The 22,393-nt window shown below is 40.6% G+C and overlaps 2 protein-coding genes across 8 annotated transcripts in view; one reads left to right on the forward strand and one right to left on the reverse strand.

The window, feature by feature from the left end:
* LOC120502011 (WASH complex subunit 2A-like) overlaps positions 1-10,470 on the reverse strand; it is a 33,948-nt gene extending 23,478 nt beyond the window's left edge. For 4 of the 6 annotated variants that reach the window (XM_039709000.1, XM_039708999.1, XM_039709001.1 and 1 more), the window contains exons 1-12: positions 10,233-10,411; positions 9,735-9,899; positions 8,170-8,235; positions 7,306-7,479; positions 6,545-6,638; positions 6,105-6,163; positions 5,145-5,192; positions 3,643-3,747; positions 3,019-3,106; positions 1,765-1,833; positions 1,294-1,406; positions 431-503 (exon numbers count right to left, since the gene is read on the reverse strand). In XM_039709000.1, the coding sequence (XP_039564934.1) occupies positions 431-503; positions 1,294-1,406; positions 1,765-1,833; positions 3,019-3,106; positions 3,643-3,747; positions 5,145-5,192; positions 6,105-6,163; positions 6,545-6,638; positions 7,306-7,479; positions 8,170-8,235; positions 9,735-9,899; positions 10,233-10,337 (1,159 nt within the window). In that variant the 5' untranslated portion in view covers positions 10,338-10,411. The other 2 variants (XM_039708998.1, XM_039709002.1) reach the window with 2 other exon arrangements.
* Positions 10,471-19,517: 9,047 nt separating this feature from the next.
* On the forward strand, positions 19,518-22,393 carry LOC120502203 (beta-microseminoprotein-like). 2 transcript variants are annotated; one of them, XM_039709401.1, is made up of 4 exons: positions 19,518-19,612; positions 20,007-20,109; positions 20,942-21,041; positions 21,982-22,393. In XM_039709401.1, the coding sequence occupies exons 1-4, from the start codon at positions 19,549-19,551 to the stop codon at positions 21,985-21,987; spliced, it is 273 nt and encodes a 90-aa protein (XP_039565335.1). In that variant the 5' UTR covers positions 19,518-19,548; the 3' UTR covers positions 21,988-22,393. The 2 variants fall into 2 exon arrangements, with proteins under 2 accessions (XP_039565335.1, XP_039565334.1); XM_039709400.1 differs by having other exon boundaries at positions 20,942-22,393.

Below are 22,393 nucleotides of genomic sequence, written 5' to 3' on the forward strand. Positions count from 1 at the left end.
CAGTGCTTCAGTAAAAGCTCTGCAATACAATTCTGTATTGCAGAGTCCTTAAGGGTCAGAGTCCTTAAGGATCTTGATAAGCATCTAGTGGAAAACTCATGAGAATTAACCTGTAAGAAGAAATCTCTCCTTTCCTCAAAGCCACAAGTACAAAGTACACTTGAGAAGCAGGAACCCAGCACACACAGAGAGCTCTGCCAACAGCATTAAGGATATCCTTTCAACTCTAGGAGAGTGTGTGTAACACATCATAGCAAACAAACACACATAAAATTCAACATAGCTGTTCTCTATTGAGACTGGTGAGGAGAAGAGACTTGCTCTGTCATTGCTACACCAGGCTCTCTAGTTTGGGAACAAACAGCCTAGCTGCTAGCAGTAATAAATCACAGCATGGACAGGACTACAGGAGGCAACTGTTGGTTCTTACCTTCACTTACTGGGACTCTCTCCTCTCTCTCTTTTGATTCTTCCCCTTTGGGTGCTTCAGCAAAAAGATCACTCTGCTCAGAGACAAAAATGCAAAGGGGGGGAAGTGGTGAATTTGTTTTTGTAGGAAATTACAGATGCTGATTTTTCCATATTGAATGTTCACTTCTAAGCCAAGACAGAGGAAGTAATTACCACTCCCTTCTCAAAAGGATGTCTGCAAATACAGACTAAAAAATAGGTACTCAAGTGTTAACTTGAGTGCATACATTCAGAAAAGCAGCACTCTTCTAAAATTTAATTTTACTGATCACTAGTCTGTTTGCTGAAGAGAAGGAATGACCTTTTATTTGCACATCTTCAAGGACTTACACTAATTAATCTACAGATGGTTAGGTCCTGATTATACCCATCTAAGCTTTCCTACTGAAGTTTATACAGTAAGGTTTGTGGGAAAAATTCTGGTCAGGGCAAGCATAAAAATACTCCTGAACTTCATGTGGATAAAACATATGTGCAGGGAAATACATTACAGCTCAAAAACATTGCAGAACACTCCCACTGTTGTTCCTATGTTCAGGTCGCAGTGACCTGTACCAATCTCCAACAATACATAGAGCTTGAACCACACTTGCATCTCTGAGCAGCAGTACTGCAGAAGAGAGGACATTGTACCAAGGGGAACATAAATATGTCACTTGTGTAGCTCTTCCCCACTGGAAAGCTATGCTACTCCACAATATTACAGAGCAACAAAATGCTGTTTGTCCTCTCTGTCTTCCACAGGTGGGGATTTTCAGGGATCCTTTGTTTTGTTTTTAAAAGGGGGAAATACTCAATTTCTACTGTCTGCAGCATTCTCACCTCTTCATCATCAAAGAGGCCTGTTCCACCACTGAAGAGGCCACCCCTTGAACCAAATGGCGTGAAGTCCTCATCAGTCAGTTTAGGAGGCTTGAAGATGTCATCATCTTCATCTAGAAAGTACAAGAGACATGAGCTTTGGTAAGACTGATCAAGTTTCAGGAAAGAGAATTAGAGACAGCCAAAATAAAAACTGCTTTGGTTCCACCTGCTCTCATAAACATGACACAGACAGAAGCTGCTGAAGACAGACTGGGTTGTGCGGTGCTGCAGAAGGCCACATTAAAGGAAGAACTCTCATTGTTTCCAGCCTTGTTTACATGCACATCACAACCTAGATTTGTTTACATATTCACCTTGAAGGATGCTCACTGATATCCCACCCAGCTTCTATAGCAAAAGCCATGACTTCTGAAATGTTATCTTACAATCCAGCCCAAAATTCAAAAGCAAGGGAAGAGAATATCCTACCATCCGATGGAACTCTAACTTCCTTCTTCTCTTTTGGGGTTTTCCTTGTTTTGGTCTCTGATGACAGAGCTTTAAGAAGAAAGTTTCAATGAAAAACTAGTCCACCTTTTTGTACAGTCTGAGATCAATCTATGGCATAAAAAGAATCTAAAAAAATAACAAACCAAGCTGACCTCTGTGCTCTCATATGAATCAGCCTGATGAATCAATTCTATGAAATACAGTTTCTAAAACTAGTACTTCAAATTTTAATAGAATAATTTTGTCAGGTACTAGGGATTCAACACAATTGTCTACATGCAGACCAGTGTCACCTGAGGTGTCAGAAAGCAACACAGCTTTGCACAGGTTCCGCACCTTTGCGGAACCTCAGAGCATCTCAAACGGCTCCAGATTTATTATTGCCTTCATTCAGCTACCAAAGGTGAAGCCAGAGTTTTATCTCCTCTGGCCTTACAAGGTTACTTCAATGACTGGAAGATTTCCCTCTAACTGAACAGGTTAAGTTGGTAGGTTTTATACTCTTGATATCAACAGACCTAGTTTGAACTGTGCAAGAATGCACACACAGCTCTTGTCTGTTCATCTTCTCAATATTACAGGCCAACAGCAGCCTCACAAGCACTTGCCAACTCAACTTTAGCTAGCTATTTTCAACTGCTGCTTTGCTGCAAGACTAAATACTTGAGATGTTTCTGCCTTTGAAACCAACACAAAAGTAAATGCATTATATAGCCTAAAATATCATTAGTGACAGTAGCAAGGAAAACTTCCTCAAAACACAGTAGTTAAGCCACAAAAAAAACGAACAACTCCCACCACATGAAACCACCAATCAACTTGAGGTGTTTCCTACTGCAGAGCTCACAGAAAAACCACAGTGACCAGTGGCTTCCACAAACTTACTTGAAACAGGAAAAAGCACATGTGGTCAAACACGCAGAGGGAGAATCAGATTGGAAAGTAAACAATTCCAATATTGTGTGTTTTGAGTGACCTGTCTCACCTGACAGCAATGTGTTTCCTACTATAACTCTCAGTGAATTCCAATTCAGTCCTCTGAGTTATGGACAAAGAATTACTCAGAGCACAAAACAGTGTCTGCAATTCCTCTGGTCATGCTTTTACCTAATACATGTTCAAATAAGAGACCTGTGTAACTTCATGTATTGCTACCCACAATCTCCTGTCCCACACTTTCACAAATCTCCCATTACTGCACAAACACTTTTCAAAACTTGGGGGGTAACTCACATGAACACTCTTCATCCTGTCTGACTGGCACTTCTCCTTTGATTCGGGCTGCCAGCTCATCTGCAAATGATGTTGGCCTCTTCTTTTTCTGAGCAGCAGGGACAAATAACAGCAGATCCAGTTAGCAACTTGATGCAATTACAATTATAAATACTGTATTCTATAGCCTCACTTGTACAGTGTCTTGTCTAGACTTTGCTTGAAGCCCTCAGAAGAAGCAATACAGCTTTCTATTAAGAAAGCAGAGATTAGGCATACATCAAGAATAAAAATATTCCTCAGAATTTCTAGTTCTGATGAACACAGTTTTTAATGTCTTTGTAAGCAAAAGAAACAAAAGGCTTTTACCTCACTTTTACCACACAAAAGGCTTTTACTTTACAACAATCCATTTCTTAATATTCTTGAAAGACAGCTTTGATACTTTCTTAAGGTGCGAGAATCCCTGAGTTTAAAGGGGTAACACCTGAACAATCATGTCAAAAGACTACTCAGGATTTTTGGAGGCACTTCCTACAGGATTCCATTCCAGGTACTTGAGAGCTACCATTATAATCCCTCTAATGACAGATTTTTCATATAGGAAGTTAGATCTCCCACTCCAGGAAGGCAGCAATTACTCACAGGCTTTGTGCTTTCATCTAAGTCTCCATCTTCGTCCTCCTCTTTTTCAGAGTCAAAGAGATCACAGCCATCATCATCATCTTCATCACTCATCTGGGGTATCCTCTAAAAAACAATTAATATCATATTCACTTACAAAACAAGCACAAAATTACATCTGTTTAGATAAAATATTCAAATAAAACTTACAGAAAGGATGAGAACTTACAGCCAATTTGGAGTATTTCACAGCTTTTGAAAGGTAAAGAAGGAGTGCTTTTAGCTCCAAGTGAGTTGCTGCATTCTCTAGCACACCCCAACCCTGTGCCCTGTTACTGAATGCTGCAACTGAGGACACAAAGGCTCCCCTTACAAAGTGTGTACTACTACCATACACAAAGTAAAGACCTGGAATTTAGTCTTTACACAGGAACACTGTGTTAAGTGTTCCTTACTGTTCCTTGATCAACTAGTAAAAAATTGTATCATTTTGCTCTGTCCTTAGGGTGCACAGCAGAATGAGAGACGGTACATTCTCACATCCTGGTTTCAGCCACATCAATAAGAGAGTGAAAAAGATGAAGTGAACTGGATGAGAGCTGGGGGCTGGCACAAACAAGCGCCCAGAACTGAACTAAATCACCAACAACCCAAAGATACTTGCTCATCTTAAAATATATCAGGCATACAAAGCTACCCTATGAAGGTCAGCTTAAAGTAACATCTGAGTGTTTTTGCAACACTGTTTTATTAATAAGTAGATTAAATAAGGATTGCTTTTTGCATGTTGCTCTTTTGGCAATATATCATGCCAGACTGAGGATCTCCACCTAAAAATCTGTTGCAGTGGCACGTAAACACTGTTTTATGAATAAGAAGATTAAATAAGGATTGCTTTTTTGCATGTTGCTCTTTTGGCAATATATCATGCCAGACTGAGGATCTCCACCTAAAAATCTGTTGCAGTGGCACGTCTAAATATGGTAGGAGTCCTTCTTCTAAAACCTACTACCAAAGTCAGGCTTGAATTTTTACATCTTAGCATTTCTCTTCCCTTCTCGTTCATTATCCAAATGGACATACTGTTCAAATGTCTAATACTGTTCACATCTTTGATTCCAAGTAATACTCAAACTGTATTGTTCCTTGTCTCCTGCACAGCAAGATTAGATTTTTAATTATAAACCAAGTAAACCCACAGAAGCCTAGTTTTTCTGGGGTAGATTCTTTGAACTCTCATGTCTCCCAAATTATTCCTGAGGAAAACACGTATCAGGCAATTCCATCCCACACAGGCTCTGTAACTAATGACAGCTTGCAAGCATGTCTTTAAGCCCAACTCAGGTTCATTTTCAGAACATGGTGCCACCATCTGCCAGGACCTTCCCATAAAAACTTATAAAAATCAGGCCTCAAAGTTGCTAATAATCAGCTGTCTAGAGCTCTCATCTCCTCCTTCATGCATGCTCACTGTGTCACAAATGTGAATTCTTTCAGGTATGTACCAGAGTGTTTAACCGTACCGTCTTTTGGTCGTCTTCACTAGGGTTTCCAAATTCATCTTCTGATTCCTGTAACATAAGAGACAGAGACAAGTATCACACATTACTTCATCCAGTGGTTAAGGGATAGGGCTCAGAAACTCTGAACTTGCTCAAGTTTGGACATTCAGATCTCCTCACCATGATCTGACCAAGAAATTGCTCCTCCACTGCTGACCATCTGCATGACAGGAGCTCACTATAAAGTCACTAATTCAGCAAAGAGCAGGCTCCATTGTGACTGCATCCAACTAACTCAAAAGGGATTTCACTTTAAGTGAGCCAAGACACAAGCAAACACCTCAGGAGAAAGGGACTGCTACCATAGCACAGTTACAAAGCAGGGACATCCCAGCCAAAGTGGGGAAAACATATCAGAAACTGATATTCAACTAACTCAAAAGGGATTTCACGTTAAGTGAGCCAAGACACCAAAAGCAAACACCTCAGGAGAAAGGGATTGCTACCATAGCACAGTTACAAAGCAGGGACATCCCAGTCAAAGTGGGGAAAACATATCAGAAACTGATATTCCAGTGCAGCAAATTTATGAGGCTAAGCCTGGAGATGCATTACTTAAAGCTTTAAACTTGTTCCTGTCAGTCTCCATCCCATTCTTTGTAACTGTAATTTACAACAGATTTGTGCTCCTATAAATGCAATTCTTGATAAGAATCTCATTTGCTTCAAAAAATTAAATTAGAGTGGAATAAAACACTTCAGTTTCAAGTGTTCTACTTTAATAACAGCTAGAGTCAATACCCCATAAATGTTCCTCTGGAAAGCTGCAGAGGAAACCACTGTGTAAGAACAATATCAAAGTATATTTATCACAACCAACACAGGGAAAAAGCATCGTGCAGTATTATCTTGAGAGCCAACATCAAAAAGCAAGATAGTTAATGGCCTCACATGCAAGGAATGCTGGTGCTTGCCACTTACCTCCTCATCCTTCTCTTCACTGTCAATTACACTTCCACGATCACTATCTACTGATCCTTCTAATGTAAATGGAAACAAAAAAGTTAACATCAGACACAGAACAATGTAGTCACCATTTAAGCCACCTAAAGACTCTGTGAAGGAAACTAAAATTCAGGTGGGTAGAAAGTGGCTTGAGAGAGCTTTGAAAGCTGATGAAATATTAACACTTTGCATTTCTAAGACACAAAGCACAAGTAACTGAGAAGTTACTGCTTTGTATAATGGAAACATGGTTGTTACAGCATGATGAACATTTTTTTCCTCAGCTAATTACAGCCTGCATCTAACCATGAAAGAACAGCACAAGGGATAACCGAAGCAGTGATTTAAAATAGTAAAAAATCTTGGATTAGGAACTAATTACTTGCATAGAAATTTAAGGTCATTTCAGCGCATACCTTCACTAGAGAGATCTCCAAGGCCAACATCATCCTGTTCCATAAACTGCTGAGAGCCAATCAAGTAAGGTAAAGGTCTGTCAATATAGAGATCCTGGAAAGAGACAACATCAGGTCTTTCTGACATCTTTGAACAACCCTACATGGCTGACAAAGACAGAAGTCTTACATCCCTTCTTTTAACTCAAGGAAGACACAAGCTTGTTTAGAGTCCCACCAAACATATGCTTCAAGTCAACATACAACTGGGTGGGCTAGCTGAGGTTTATTCCTCTCAACACTGTCAACCAAAGTGGCTACTTCTATTTGTGTAGTCCCAACTTGTTTTCTACATGCCATCTAACAGAAGAACATCCTTGCAAAGACCTATAGGCATGAGTCCTATCCCAAAACCTGGACCCTGGATTTTTAATTACTGGGACAGTAAAAATAACCCATAAAGATATGGTTTATACCTAAAAAGCACAAAATTTATATGTCCCACTCCCACACAGAACTGAGGCTTCCCCTTTGAAGTTCATTCCATTAAACCAACTAACTTTAAGATGCCATATCTTAATGCTAACCTAACTGCAAGACAGGCAGGTTACAAAAGGAGTAGCTCAGCAGAGAGCACTACTTCAGATGCAGTCATCAAATCCTCTTTTTAGGTAACAGGTTCAGGTAACATCAATTTTACACTAAGGCAGTAATACAGCTGACAGAAGCAAAGAGCAAGTCCAAGAAAGCAAAACAAACCCAGCAAGAACAGGTCCCTGTACCTTTGGCTCAAGTATCAGTTCCACTCTTTCGTTACTTTCTTCCTCTTCTGAGTCAGAGTTCCCTGCTTTGATATCTAGCTGTTCAAATGCACTGTCCAGAACCTGCAATCCATAATTCACTGCTTCTTGAATTTTAGGGATTAGATCAGCTTCTTTCTGTTCCCGTGTCTTTTCCTTTAGTAAGAGAAAAAAAACACATGCTCACTGAATTTTACTTAAGACTCAATCTTACCACAACACACACACAAAATGTTAATTTCAAATCAGCACAATGAAAGCTTTTTCACTATGTGCACTAGAAGGACAATCAGATTTCTTTTGCTTGACTTAAGTAATTTTCATCACTCCAGAAACAGATTTTCTACACATCCACACAAGCACAATATTGTTTTATTTGTGCTCCTAAGCTATTATGGGGACATTTATGGTATAAAACATCCAGATTGTAATATACATACATACATACATATATACACATCTAAAGTTCTCTGAATTCCTAGGAATTATTTCAGTCAGATTCTGCTTCCCCAATTTACTACCTGGGAATCCAGTACAGTTGCCCAAGGCCTTCTTGCTGAAAAAACATGCATAACCACTTGAAAAATAAATGCATAAGTCTTGTCTGCTGGATATGGTAATGAGCTTGAGGAGGCCCTACCAGGTGATCACACACTGTAGAAGGCTCCAGTATCACTGTCAGCTTTATGACTGAGTGATATACACTATCCAACAGAGAGACTTCAAGGAGAAAGGAAGCAGTTTGGTTTGTAAGCTGTATATGTAAGCAAAGCAAATTTGAAAATGAGAAGGTAGACAATGGCTGCAAACATACTGACAGGACTCAGGGCAGCCGAAGTTAACTACCTGCTCTGTTTTGTCTCCAACATCAGCTTTGGGAATAGGCTCTTCCACTTCTTCATCATATACTCTCTGAAAAGCCAAGCAAAATTAATTCATGTAAGAACAATGTACTACTACAGGGGCTAAACCATGGGTACCACCACGAAGTACACTGCTAATATGTAATTAACTACACATTAGTTCATTACACATTAAAAAAGGAAGCCATGGATGACGTCATGTACCTTCATGCATTGGGACTGAAGGTACCACTGGCAGCCTCTCAGTGCAACTGAGGTAATTCAAGCCTGCTAACAGACTAACCTGAACATGATAAAAAATGCACTGTATTAACCTTCTCCACATAAAGCTGTTCTAGACACCTTCAGAGTGAAACCTATAGTTTACTTAGAGGCTGTCTACTTTCCTTTAGTTTTCTGTTATTTAGTAGCTTTCCTTCCATATTCATAGAGAGGGTTCACAACAACCCTCAACCTTCAGTTTGTTCTGATGATACCTCACATCCAGAACTCTTTTCTAGAAACAGCTACAAGGAGAAAAAGGGAAATAAAAGATCTCCATAAAACCTCTAAACCTAAATCCAAATCTCAAACACAGGTGCAGTTATCCCCTGGGAAGAGACAAATCTCTCACTAACTAAAATGAGAATCAGAAATGAAGACCTACTTCTGTGCACCTTAATCTGGGAACAAACAGCTGTAAGCACATGAGATTTAAAACATTTGGTGCAAACTGTTCTCAGCAGAATCATGCTGAACAGCCAAGCTAGGTCAGAAAAGACACTGCAGCACTGAAAAAAGTCACTACCATCAAAAACCCCCAGAATATAAATCCAGTTTTCCATCTTTTCCTCTGCCACCACCCTTCCAATAAGAATGCCATGATGAGACACATATGGCCTGAAATCATGCTGATCAAAACAAAACACTTGAAAAAACCCAGTGCTAAAAACCTTCCAAAAATGTGAAATACTATTAAAGCTCTCCATCTTAATTAAACACATACTTCCAGTGATACAATGTTGCAACAGACTTTCAAGTCTAGCTTTATCTTTCAAAATAGAGATATCTATAAAGTGGCAACATTAACCAGAAAACATGCTCTTCATGACCACATGAAGGGAACAGCTGCCTGCAGGCCAACAACTTTAATACCAAATGCTTTTAGAGTAAAATAACACCATTAGCAAATTTACAGCATTCTGTATCGTGCCTCATATTTAGACAAGTAAGTGCAGACAAATGCTGTATTTCTGCAACTTGTGAAGATAAAGCAAGACATCCCAGAATTCCCAACTCATGCATAGTTCTGAAACCAAAACTCTGATCTCCTGCTCATGTATTAGCAAGGAACGGAAGGTATCACTGAAAAGGCAAAGGGAAACTGCCAGTACTGGCTAGTGCATCACTCACAAGGGAATTAGGATATCTTTCAACAAGACGCAATTAAAGTAATTTCATCCCTAAATCAGCATCAGACTTGCCAGAAAGATAAATCGGTTAGTTCTCCACACTACATTAAGAGACAATGACAATGTCTGGAGTACAAGCTTGATGTTGTACACTCACATTCTCTATGAACTGTGTGTTGGACAACATAAGAAAGTCATTGAAGACATTATGAAGGCGGCAGTCTGTAGCTTTTGTTTCACTGATCAATCCGTCCACCTGTTTTTTGATTTCGTGTGTCCTGGAAATGGTTTGCTGTGAGAATTCTTGTAGAAAATGCAGGAGCTGTTGACAACAACAAAGGAAAGCAATAGTCAGCATCCAACTCCTTTTCCTTTTGGCACTGTTTGCAAGACAGGCAGAACTGATCACACACTTCAACTGAGGACCAAAACACACGCACATCAGACTGGACCACTCCCACGCACACACACAGGACCAAGTCTCAGCCACTTCGTTCTGCACCTCCGTTTTCGAGCCAGCCCCTCGTTTCAGTTTTCCTGCCCGGACCGCAGGGTTAAAGCAAGGAGAGAGCCGCCGGGCCCGGGCCAGCGGCGGCAGCGCGGCCCCGCACACGGCCCCAGAGCCCCTCCGGCCCGCTCCGGCCGCACCGCTCACCCCGGCGTCCGAGGCCAAGGACCAGCTCTGGCTGCTCTTACGGATCTCGTCCAGCGACCAGGGCCGCTCCCACAGCGGCGCCGGCTCCGCCACGTCCCCGTTCATCTGCGGGAGAAGGAGAGTGAGCAGCGGGGCCGCCGCCGGTGCCAGTGCCGCTCCCGGCCCGGCCCGGCCCGGCCCCGGCGCTCACCCTGAGTTGGTGCCGCCGCTCCCCGCGGTCAGCTGAGCGCCCTCACGTGACCCGCCCCTCCCGCGCGCACCGCGGGGCCGGCAGGGGGCGCCAGGAGGAGCGCGCGGGCGGTTGGGCGGAGCCACCGCGTCCGTCCCGTCCTGTCCCCTCCCGTCCCCTCCCACCGTGTCCCTCCCATCCCACTGTGTCCCCTCCCACCGTGTCCCTCCCATCCCGCCGTGTCCCCTCCCACCGTGTCCCCTCCATCCCATGCCACCAGGCCGGCGGGGCGCGGGGCCGGCTCGGGCCCCCGGAGGGTGCGGCGGTGCCGCGCAGCGCTGCGCGCTGGAGCGCTGCGCCCGGCCCTGCTGATGCTGGGCTTACGAGGAAAAACGGACCCTTCCCGCCTGTTTTTCTTACTGATGTAAGTGCAAGGCTTACCCTGAGCCAAGTAAAATCTCCTTATTTTCAAAACTCTGAGTTTCATTAAACCAGTACCAGAATTCCAGGATGTGCTGGAAGGAAAGACACAAACATGAACAAATACACAGTGCAAGTCGCCAAACTGGAATTCAGTTATCCCTAGGCCTTTTGAAATTAAACAACCCCACTACCTTCCCCTTTTCTTGCTATTTTTTTTTTCCAATGGATTAAAAAGCCTTGTGATACCACTGTATTTCATATGGTCTTTATTACAAGTGAATTCATGAGAAAGGAAATAACAATAAAATAACCTGTTCTTCCAGGTGGTAACTAAATAATATTGGCATAACCAGCCCTTTATATTAAGCACATGGAATTTATTTATTTATTGCACTTGACTACATTGATACCATTCATGAGGAACCAGGGCACTGATTATCTTATTTGGGTTCTCAAATAAGAAAAAACATGCAAGATCTCCAAGCTCTTATCTATTGATCTAATAGCTACATTCAGATACTGGAAATACATTGCTAGGTAAGGGACACAGAAACTTCTAAAAGCAAATTATCATAATACTCTTTTCAACTCTATTTTTCTGTGATTCTGTGACAAGACACCATTACTGAACTGGCTCAGACCTTCAAACCTAATAGAATTTAAAACATTTTAATATACTGATAATAAAACAGGAACTAACAAAGGACAAGTAGAAAAATACTAGCCTAGATTAGTTTCACATAAATATAAACATAAATATAAACTTATTCTCAAAGCCTTTTAGCATTTTGTTGTAGTTTCTTCCTCCACAACATTCCATCAGCCCGAAAAGCTTGCCTTTAATTCCTTTCCAAATTCACTGACATGTGAATCCCCTTTGTTGATAATGCAAAGCTCTACTTTCACAGAAATTTGTGCATTATAAAACATGAGATCTGTGTGCTCTTTGTGCACTGATGCTGCAAAATGTTGGGTCTTAGCATTGGGCAGCTTCAGGTCTGGGGGTCTTGCAGATCAGTTTCCATGAAAAACTCAGCATGACAGCTGCATGGAACCTGAATGGTTCCTAGAAGAAGCTGTTTGTTTGTGATACACCAGTGCCTGAGCCAAGAGGACTATGAATGGCACCACAAAAATCTGCTTTCTAGGTTTCTTTTGTAACCCTGTCCTAAACATTACAGACAGGGTTACAAAAAGCATTTCATCCTAAAATTCCTTTTAGAGAGAAATTTAGACAGGTTCAATTTAAAGTTTTGAGAAAAGCAGCAAGAAACTGAGGGGATCTTGCTGTTCCCCTCAGAACTCTCTAAATGATTATGTGACATAAATTATGTGCCAAAAATCACATATGTCATCAGGGACTAATCTGCAGATTAAGAACCAGAACATATAAGACTGTACAGGGCTGAGGTCTCTGGCACCCATGAAGCCATGCCTTAGCACTTGTTTAAACTCACAAATATTTACCAGGTAAAGAGAATACCACAGCGAGCTTTCTCAATAGCTAACAGAAAGTAAACATGTTTTTATAACCTTAGAACAGGATGCAAACACTAAAAAAGTCAAATTACAATTAAAAGTTAAGCTTCTGCACTCCATGGGAAAGAACCCCAATACAATTTGTGCATTGTTCTTAATTTCTCTGGCCACTCCTTGCTCTCCTGCTCAGTAGTGCTGTATATCTTGGTATAGAGGCAGAGAGATGTGGTTGTTCAAGCCCTGCAATTTCAGAATTCCTCATTCTCCAAGAGATAGTCCCAGCACCTGCATTATCTGCAGGCTGCAAGAAGTCTTGGAGGTGACAAGGGATGTCAGGGCTTGAAGATGCCTCAGACTCAGGTGCACAGTGTAGAAAGGAGTATCTATAGCTAGAAGTAAGTACATGTGCTGTCACTGGACCAGCACAGGAGTCTGAAATCTCCAGAGAAACTTCCCCCTCTGCTTGGTGTTCATTGCTGGTTAATGTAATGACAGAACACATTACTTGCCTATTAGTGTATTTCTTCATTTCAGGAAATTCAAAATCAGGTTTTCTATAAATGATTAATTACAACTCCTAAGAAATAAGCAACTATGATTACCTATGTCACCTAAAAAGACCTTGCTATATTGATTCAAGTTATTTACTGCAATAAGCTGTGCAAGCAGTAAAAAAAAAAGCCAGTCTGATAAATCTAGTACAGGTAACTGGAAATTAAGGGGGAAAAGCTAAACCCACAGCACAACAGATAACCCTATAAATGAACCTGGACTTGGACACATGACTTCATTGGTTTGTGGTTTGATCCTTCTTTGATCTGGAAAGTTAATGTCTGATGGTAAAATCATGGGCTTGGAGAATAGGCATTATTACAGGAATAGGGAAACTTGACTCCTGTGCTGTCTCTGGCTTCTGAATTCCTCTAGGTCATAAGCTCTGAAACTTGAAATCTCTGACACACTTAAGGGAGTCACCCAAAAACATGCATCAAGTCAGCATCAGAATGAAGAAATACAAAAAAAGTCCTGAATCACAGTCCCATTGTTTTCTACTTTAGTTTTTTTTGTAAAACTTTGAAACTCATAGGACTGATGTAGTAGTGCTACCCTCCCACTTTTGTAAACTCTGCATTCTCTGGTGAAATTGGTGCAGTGCTATGGAAGCAATTATCCTTGAAAAAAAAAGTGTATTGAAAAGAGGAATTCACTGGAGATGTAGCCAGATCTAAGACTTTAGGAAGGAACTAAATTCTTTTAAATCCTGTGTATCCTCAGGCAGGATGTAGAAAGGCACCCAGAAGTGTCAGCCTACAGCAGACAGCCTGCAGCACAGCTGGCAGGGCCCCAGCATCTTTGGCAAGAAATCACGGGCAGAAGAATAAGGTGTTGTGCCTGACAAGCACCTTGAAAGCAAAATCAGTCTTGCTTTGAGGTCTCTATCAAAAAGCCACAAAAGAACTGGCACAAAATTTCCTGTTCAGCCCAGGTTGACCTGGTGATAGCAAAGCCTGACCATGGCAGGTGAAAGAATGGGAATGATTTCACAGTGGTACAAGACACAGGAGGGTGCACACCACCCACAGTTTCTCTACACTTGTATGAAAGTTTTATATCAAGAGATCTGGGGAAAGATACACAATCATCACTGATAGAGTTTGCAAATGATACTTAATGTGCCAAATAATAAATAAGTCTGGTCAGTAATAAATAAGTCTGGTCAGTAATAAATAAATCTGGTCATCTTAATGGTGAAATAAACTGTGCTCACCTAGTTCATGCTTTAGATAGTTTTTTTGGTTTTGTTTTTGATTTTGGAGGAATAAGACTTTTTAACAACTCTGTAAAGCATAAAATTTGTATTAACAACAGTGCCTCTGAGAAGAATTTAGGGATGGAAAGCAAGTGTCTTCCATCTAGAACAATATGGTGCTTAAGACAGCTAATGAGGAGACTGGATACATATACAGGAAAGGCATTATGTCCTTCATGCTGTCTGAGGTTGTTCCCACAACACTTACATGCTTTTATACCTTGTTTTATATTCAGATTTGAAATGAGATACTGTCAGGTTGGAAACTATGCAGAAATGGGTGGCATGAATGAAAATAAATTTGTGCTACAGAACTGAAGATGAAAACTGCTGTACTTAGCTGAGAAAAGTTGTAAGCTGACTCAACACACTGTAAACATGGAGAAGAGGAAGAGCTGGATGATAAAGCACTGTTATCTACCATGCCAGAAGCAAAGGATGAGAAAGGAGATCTATTGATTTTTACAATGAAAACATGACTGTCATTAAATTGAAGTTTTAAAATGTAGTGATTATATCAGAAAAAACCCAAAAGTCAGGTGTTTAGTTGGACAATTGAATGCTTAGGAACTTTTCATTATGTCCTACTAAGAATTATCAAACCTGTGCAGACTTCAGCTTTAGCATTTCCTCCAGGGAGCTAATGGAATTCTGTTGTGTTATACTTTAATTTCTTCTGCTCCTGCTGAATTATTTGGGTCAAATTAGTTTGGGTCAAAAATTACAACTTTTCTTGCCATCACTGAAAAGCATATAACTGTGTATTTAATTTATTCTAAAAAAAAAAAGTCCCAAATGATTCAGCTTATTTTTTCAGTCCCTAAATCTTACAATCATAGGCTAAATTTCCTGAAGATAGTAAGTCTCCCACAGGAATAAGTTTCAAATTGCTTGGCAGCATCTGCAGTGAAGTATTTTAAATGTAGGTAGGGCCACAGGTGGATAGTGTTTTCTGAAAAGAGGTTGTAGGAGCAAGAGAAAGCAGAGTACATGATTAGCACTCTGAAGTTTATCACTTTTTGGGAAAGTGCACATTTAAAACTGATCATATGATCTACTATAATTATTCAGGTCAAAGCAAGAAGAGTTCCACAGGAGTAACAGCAGGGTTTTGAATTGAGGGGAATTTTTTATTTAGGTGGAGGAGAAAGAGAGTTCTTCTAATGGGATGCAGCTTCAGCTGAGGTCTCAGTGTTAAGAGGTTTTGATCCTGGTAGTGGCCAAGCACCTTTGGTTACCTGTCAGTGCACACCACAGCACTGACAGTGAGGATGCAAAGATCTGGCAAAAGCTCCATCTGCTATTAACACCTAATGCACTACTCAGCATGTTTCCAGCCCCCTGATAGCAGACAGGATTTTGCATGCATTTCTGCCCCACCACAAAAGCACCTAGCTGGATAATACTGTCTACAGCTTAGCTATCAATATTTGTTTTCCATCAGAAAGGCATTTTTTTAAATCATAATTCTTCTGAGGAATACAAGGTTCAGGATTCAGCAATTTACCCAGGTCGGTGCTCTACAAAGCCAAACATTTTCTCATTGCCAGCTGGAAAAATGTCAGAGATTTCTTTGGATATTACAAAATAACTGCATTTGCATTGAGCAGGCTTTTTTTCCTCCACCTAAACTTGGATTGCACAACATAAAGGCAGTTTAAAATATTTGCTTTCTGATTCCACATAAAGAACTTCAGCTTTCTTAGGAAACTTAGAGCTCTTTGGAAGCCAAGGTTTCCACAATGGTAAGTCAAAGGTTTAGATTGGTTTGGGTTGTTTTTTTTTTTTTCATAATGGGGATACAGATAGGTATATGCTTTAAAACTGCAAAATGAGAGCATTTAAGGGAATCATCATGGTACACATTTTAAATGTGGCTATATTGTATTTCAAACCTATAAAATACAAAGACAGGAAGACACTTCTGTGAAGATTACTGTGAATTTTGTTCTTTGCATTGTAATTCTTTGCAAGAAACCATAGAGATATCTCTCAGTCTTTCACTTGCTGTTATCTTTTCCTGAGAAATGTTTGTGAAATCATTCAGAGTTTTGGAAACATAGAGGACCATGCTTTTAAAACTTGTAAATGTCAAGTACAGTTTAAAATATTGTCATTTGGCAAAGAAAAAAAGTGTGTATATTTTGTCCGTGTATTTTTTCTGTTCTTCATTTTGATCCCTTAAATTGTGTCCTGTTCCAGCTCTTCAAGCCTCCAAAGGTGTTTTCAGAGTCTAAATCAACAGTTAGGTAATGATAGCAACAAAGTCCTAATGCCTGGTTCTCCTGTGATTTGTGCTCACGTGGTCCCAAAGGCACAGACATCAAGAAGTGCCTTAGATGAGCATCTCAGGAATGGCAGAGGTTCTACAGAGGAGGCAGGAGTGTCTATAATATATGTGATTCATAAACAGGGAAGAAATTACATTTGCTTCTTTCTTTCTGTTTTAGTTTGTGTCATTTAGCTGACAAATCATTTGTTTGTTGCAGCATAAAGCACATTCAGACACCTGATTGAACATCAGAGACTTCCCTTTATGTTTGTTTTTAGTTTCAGTAGAAGGTCTTATACTTTGATCTTTAGAGAGAGGAGCATTCCCAAGCTCATGTGACTGGCATTTCCAGGAACAGCATGATAAGGAAAATACTGGAGGGAAAAAATGATAAAATATTAACAGAAGACAGCACAACTCATGAAGGATTTTTATATTTTCTATAAAGACATGAGTGACACGCATGGAGTGTTGTTGCAAACACCTAACCCAGGCACCAGGGAATGGCACACTTTAGGAGTTTCAGTCTTTCCCTTTATCTTCTTTCGTTCTGGCTATGGTGCTCAGCATGACAACTATCTCTGTTCTAGCCTAAAACCTCAGGAACTCCACATCACAGAACCACAACGAAACTGAAGCATTACTCCCTTCTCAGACCACTCCATAAACCTTCCTCTTCCTTGCTTTCACTATACCTCAAATGTCAGTCAGTCCTATAACAAAGCAAGAAATCAAGGATCAAAATAACAAGTTTTTCCAAGCAGACAGAGGAGTTTCTCATGGGCTCACCTCCTGCCTGAGGCTCAGAACCTTTCAGTGTCTCATGGTATTGTGGCTCAAGTAAACCAAGCCTCTAAGTGCTACTTTAAGCCCAGTTTCAAGCAGCAACACTCTCAGCAATATCTTCCGAAGTTCAGGACAGCAACTTGTAAAGATCTACTTCAAGATCTATTTCAAATCCTTTCCTGTTAGTCTGCAAGTGCTTTCAAGAAAAATTAAATAACTTCCTCCATTGCTTCTCAGTCTCTGGCTATTCCTAAACTTTTCCTTTAAGTTATTCACCTGGAGCAACCCATCAAAATAAACCTGTGCTCTCTCCTGCTTCTCTAGTCCTCTACTCCAGTAAAACAATCATTACAAAGTCATGCAGGCTTTTTCAGAAAAAGTTCTGGATGTTCAGCAGGTCCCAGGGGACGTATCTAAAGCCTCCTACAGATGCCTAGCTGTTGGCCCTCGAGACACAAGGAGGTGTGTCCCGTGTCAAGTCCCAGCCTGTTCTGCATAGTTTGACAAGATGGCTCAGGTGATGCTAAGTACGATGTACAGCACTCAAATTTTGCCCACATTTATCTCTCCCTTCCCTGACCAGCCACCTGTGTCAAAAACCCTACTGGAATAGATTTAGAGCGCAGATCTCCTCTACATTTGAAAATGTGAATCAAGTGCTGTACCCAGAAGTGAAGCAATGGGGTGCTCAACAAAGATTTGCTAGAGAAATAGCTAAAGCTGACTCAAAGGCAATAAAAAAAAGCACTGACAAGATCTTGGCAGGGCTTTCAAGTTTATAACACTATTGAAGGTTTGTGTGATTTCTAGAGACTGCATTTTGGCAGAAGTGATGCTGCTGACACAGTAATATCATGCCATTTTATATCTTCCCACCTAAATGAAAAATGCAAGGAAACATCTCAATATCACTTTTCCACTATTGTCAAGTGCACATAAGGTTATTTCTAATTTTGATTCAGGTTCAGTGACAGCTTTTGAAAACAGAGCTAATCAGTGTGGTTAAAATGCATGGCATGAGGTCTGTGATTCTTTTACAGAAGAGCTTTCTGGCTTTCCTTGTTGCAATGGGCATCATAGTGACCCTGGGGGATGCATACTGCTGGAGTACAATTCACAAGCCAGGGGAGGCTAAAGATGGTAAGAGCAAGGAACATCCTCTGACCTGATTGCTCTGTGGTAACTTGGCTCTCTGTGGAGCTGACAGGAAGGGCTCAAAATATAAGGGAAAGAGCACTTCATTAGCTGCCTTCTAACCTCTGAATTGTCCTAATTCAGCTCACAAAATGCATAATGAGATAGAGTGTCTCATTTCTGTCATTACTGCATTTGTTGACTACAATAAATTGAGATGAAACATCCATAAATTCTTCATATTGATGTTTTTGTTCTTTGCAGTGACATGGGGAAATGCTGCCTTCTTTGACAAAGAAATGCATTTGGCTCTCTACTCTGACATGCTGTGCACCAGTAGCCTGGCACAAGCTGCTGTCAGGCTTTACAGGGTCTCTTCTAGCCAGGTGTCCAAATCCTTTATCATTTTGAAGTGATGCACTATTTGGGACATGCTGTACAATGGCTCCTATTCAGTGTGCGTGGACATTGGTAAGACCTGTGCAGCTTCTGTGCCCCCCAAAAAATAAGTGAGGATGAGAGATCATCATCCTCTTTCTCCCATTTTTTCCCTTATTTTCATCAATGTCTTCACCCAACACTGGCAGTGACTGTTCATGTCCATTGCCCACTCTGACCAGACTTGAAGTTTAAAGCAATGGTAAACTTTAAACTCTTAAACATGTAAAATACAAAGATAGGAATACACCTCTCTGAAGACTATTGTGAATTTTGTTCTTTGGAAGAAACCGTACAGCTATCTCTCAGCCTTTCATTTGCTGTTTTCCTTTCCTCTGAAATATTTGTGAAAACATTCAGAGTTTTACAAACATACAGGAGCATGCTTTTCAAAACTTGTAAATGTCAAATACAGTTTAAAATATTGTCATTTTACTAAGTAAAAAGTGTGTATATTTTGTCCGAGTATTTTTTCTGTTCTTCATTTTGATCCCTCAAATTGTGTCCTGTCCCAGCTCTTCAAGCCTCTAATGGTGTTTGCAGAATCTAAATCAACAGTGAGGTAATGATAGCAACAAAGTCCTGTGGCCTGGTTCTCCTGTGATTTGTGCTCACGTTGTCCCAAAGGCACAGACATCAAGAAGTGCCTTAGATGAGCATCTCAGGAATGGCATAGGTTCTACAGAGGAGCAGGAGTGTCTAAGTGTCTATAATATATGTTGATTCATAAGCAGGGGAGAAATTACCATTTGCTTCTTTCTCTCTGCAGAAGAGCTTTCTGGCTTTCCTTGTTGCACTGACCAGCATGGTGACCCTGGGGGATGCATCCTGCTTTACTGTACTTCAAGTTCCAGGGAAGGTCTACAGAGGTAGAAATGAGGAAGATGCTCTGACCTGATTGCTCTGTGGTAACTTGGCTCTCTGTGGAGCTGACAGGAAGGGCTCAAAATATAAGGGATGGGGAAGACACTGGAAAAACACAAATATAGGTCTCCAGCAGCAAGGTGCCAAAAGTAGGGGAAAAACAAAGCATTCCCCTGGGCTGAGTATGGCTGCAGCAATATTATTGCAACTGGTGGTGGGTTGCTACTGCTATTCCAGCACATGGAGGTCCTTCAGGAGTTGAAAGAGTAAAACCCAATTGCTTGTACTTTACTATTGCCTGAAATTACATTTTCAGAAAAGCTGAAGTAGTTTTTAATCTCTTCTGCGTTTAGGTGGAGGCTTAAAGAACCTGTTCTCATTTGCTGCTGTCTTTCGCAGGGTGTACGTGGAAAGGAAAACTGTATCCCTTTGGACACATTGAGAGGACAGAAGATTGCTACAAATGTGACTGCAGTCAAGCTGCAATGGAATGCTGCTCCCTGTAAGTTTGGACTTTTTGGTACAATCATTGCCTGTAGGATGACCACAGCTTTCCATTGCTGGGGATAGATGGGTTTGTGAGGGCACAAGAGAGCCTTTTCTCACCCATGTCACAGAGCTAGTGAAAGCCACATGCAGCTCTCCATTGTTTGGATCCTTAGCTGTGTTTGCCTTTGCTCATTCTCTGCTGACTGGGAGTGGACACAAGACTTTCCAGGCACATCCAGGTGGTATTTGCCTTTCATATTTAAGGAACTTGTGAACCCCTCTTTCAGTGCAGTTGTCTTTCATTAGCTGAGAAAGTGGGGGTAGGTGACTTAAGTGAAGTTTCACTAAAGAACTTATGGTGATCTGATTCCCTTTCCTGAAGTACTTTTCTCCAGTGACTATGCTAAATGTAGAATGACAAGACTCTGCTCTGAAGTATTTCTCCAGCGTTCTCCTTTCCTTCTCCTGCTTTCTCAGTGGCCCAAAATACCCCAGTGATGATCTTTGTCTTTATTTAGGTGGCACAGTCTATCAGGGAGTAGCCACCACATCCTATGCAAACTGGAAATAACGAAAAATTAAAGGCAGAAAAAGAGAAAAGATGCCAAGGCCATGCTTATGTCACTGCAGAGTGCTGTGCTAGAAGTGCCTTTGCTAGTGCTGAGCATCCTGGTGCATCATTTGAGGCTCTGGAAGCTGCAGTTGTGTGGTGCTCAAGCGAGCTCAGCTGCCTTTAGCCATGGTTTGACCTCTCTCACTCAGCAGCAGTTCAAGCTATAATCACTGAAGTATTGAAACTTTTATTGCTCTCAAGCTAACATTTGCTTTCTCTTTGCCTCTGACAGCTTTCACACTCCTATTTCTTATGACAAAGAGAAATGTAAAGTGGTTTTCAACAAGAAGCGCTGTGACTATGATGTGGTGCAGAAGGATGACCCCTCAAAGGTGTGTTTTGCCTTTACTGCTGTGGGCTAACACCTGCTCCAAACCTCTCTGCATTGTGGAATTCCTCTCCTTCCTACAGATGCTTTGCCATCACAGAGAAGCACGATGACATGAGAAAATCTCTTAAAGAAGAGCAATTCAGTGGCTGCCTTCTAACCTCCGAATTGTCCTAATTCAGCTTACAAGATGCATAATGAGATAGAGTGTCTCATTTCTGTCAAAAGGTCATATTCATGTTCTTTATATTAGTTGTGAAGACTTCGTGTTTTAAGCAGTTTACAGATGTTTAGTTAACATTTAAATTAAGTAGGATTTTCATTCTATTAGTTTCCTTTGTTCAAGCTGTATTTATTTATTTTTAAATTAGAGCCTTATTACCTGTAAGGTCCCAAGAGATTCTGTGAAATCTGGGTGCCAGTTTTCTTACAGATGACTTTCTTAGTTCAAGAAGATTTTTGATTTGCTGCAGAACCAGGAAAAGTGTGAATTAATGACCAAGAAAAGAAATCTAACACAGGCTTTGAATCTCCTGAGAATATATTCTTTATGGTCCTGGGACGAACCAGCATATTTTTGTGATTAGCACATCCTTCCAGAATTTATCTGTGGGTGGAAAAACCCATCTTCCACTGCAAGGGCACCTCCTCCACCACTTGTAGTTGAAGCAGAGTCTGAACAGTTCAGCACAAACAAAAGCTGACACTGGAGAAGAAAGAAAATTAATTCTGATGGGTTTACCAGGCCAAAGAAATGTAGAGCCTTGTCTCATAGGCTCCAGAGAATAAACTGTGTTCACTGAGACCCAGAAATTGCATATAAATGTTTTAAAAAAGACATTTTTTAGTCTCAATGTGCAATTGTATTTGTTTTTATATTACTAGAGTAGCTGCCTATACTGATATTTCCTTCTTTCTTTTCTCTCTAAATAAAAATAATTTAGCAATGAAGCTCAGGAGTCTTTAATCTCCCTTGCTCAGAGCTGGGAAATGCTCAAGAACATTGCCACAGGTAATTTTTACTGATTTGGGATTTTTTTATTCATGAGATTATCCATCTGCACAAAAGCAGGCTAATATGTCACTTATCCTCTGCTTTGAATTTTTTTTATTATTTACACACCACCAAAAATTAATGAGATGTGTAGGGCAGAAAGAGAGAGGTACTAGTTCTCTTCTCTGTCCTTCACAGAAATGAGACTAAAGAACCACTTGTTGAATTTTGGTAACTTCTTGTCCAAATGAGAAATATTTTTGTGTTGGTAAAACACTGGAGAATAAGTTTTTAATATTTTTTTTATCCACAGGTTATACCATACAAAAGCTCCTTAGAAACAACCCATTATTGTCAAAGTC

The sequence above is a fragment of the Passer montanus genome, unplaced genomic scaffold (genome assembly GCF_014805655.1).
Source record: "Passer montanus isolate IOZ18808 unplaced genomic scaffold, ASM1480565v1 scaffold21, whole genome shotgun sequence".
NCBI lineage: Eukaryota > Metazoa > Chordata > Aves > Passeriformes > Passeridae > Passer > Passer montanus.

Excerpts from the sequence above, each read along its gene's own strand:
- LOC120502203 (XM_039709400.1), top strand. The coding sequence starts at position 19,549 with ATGGTGACCCTGGGGGATGCATCCTGCTTTACTGTACTTCAAGTTCCA. Across the intron at positions 19,613-20,006 it reads TCCAGGGAAGGTCTACAGAG|GGTGTACGTGGAAAGGAAAA; the intron begins GTAGAAATGAGG and ends TGTCTTTCGCAG. Across the intron at positions 20,110-20,941 it reads GCAATGGAATGCTGCTCCCT|CTTTCACACTCCTATTTCTT; the intron begins GTAAGTTTGGAC and ends TGCCTCTGACAG.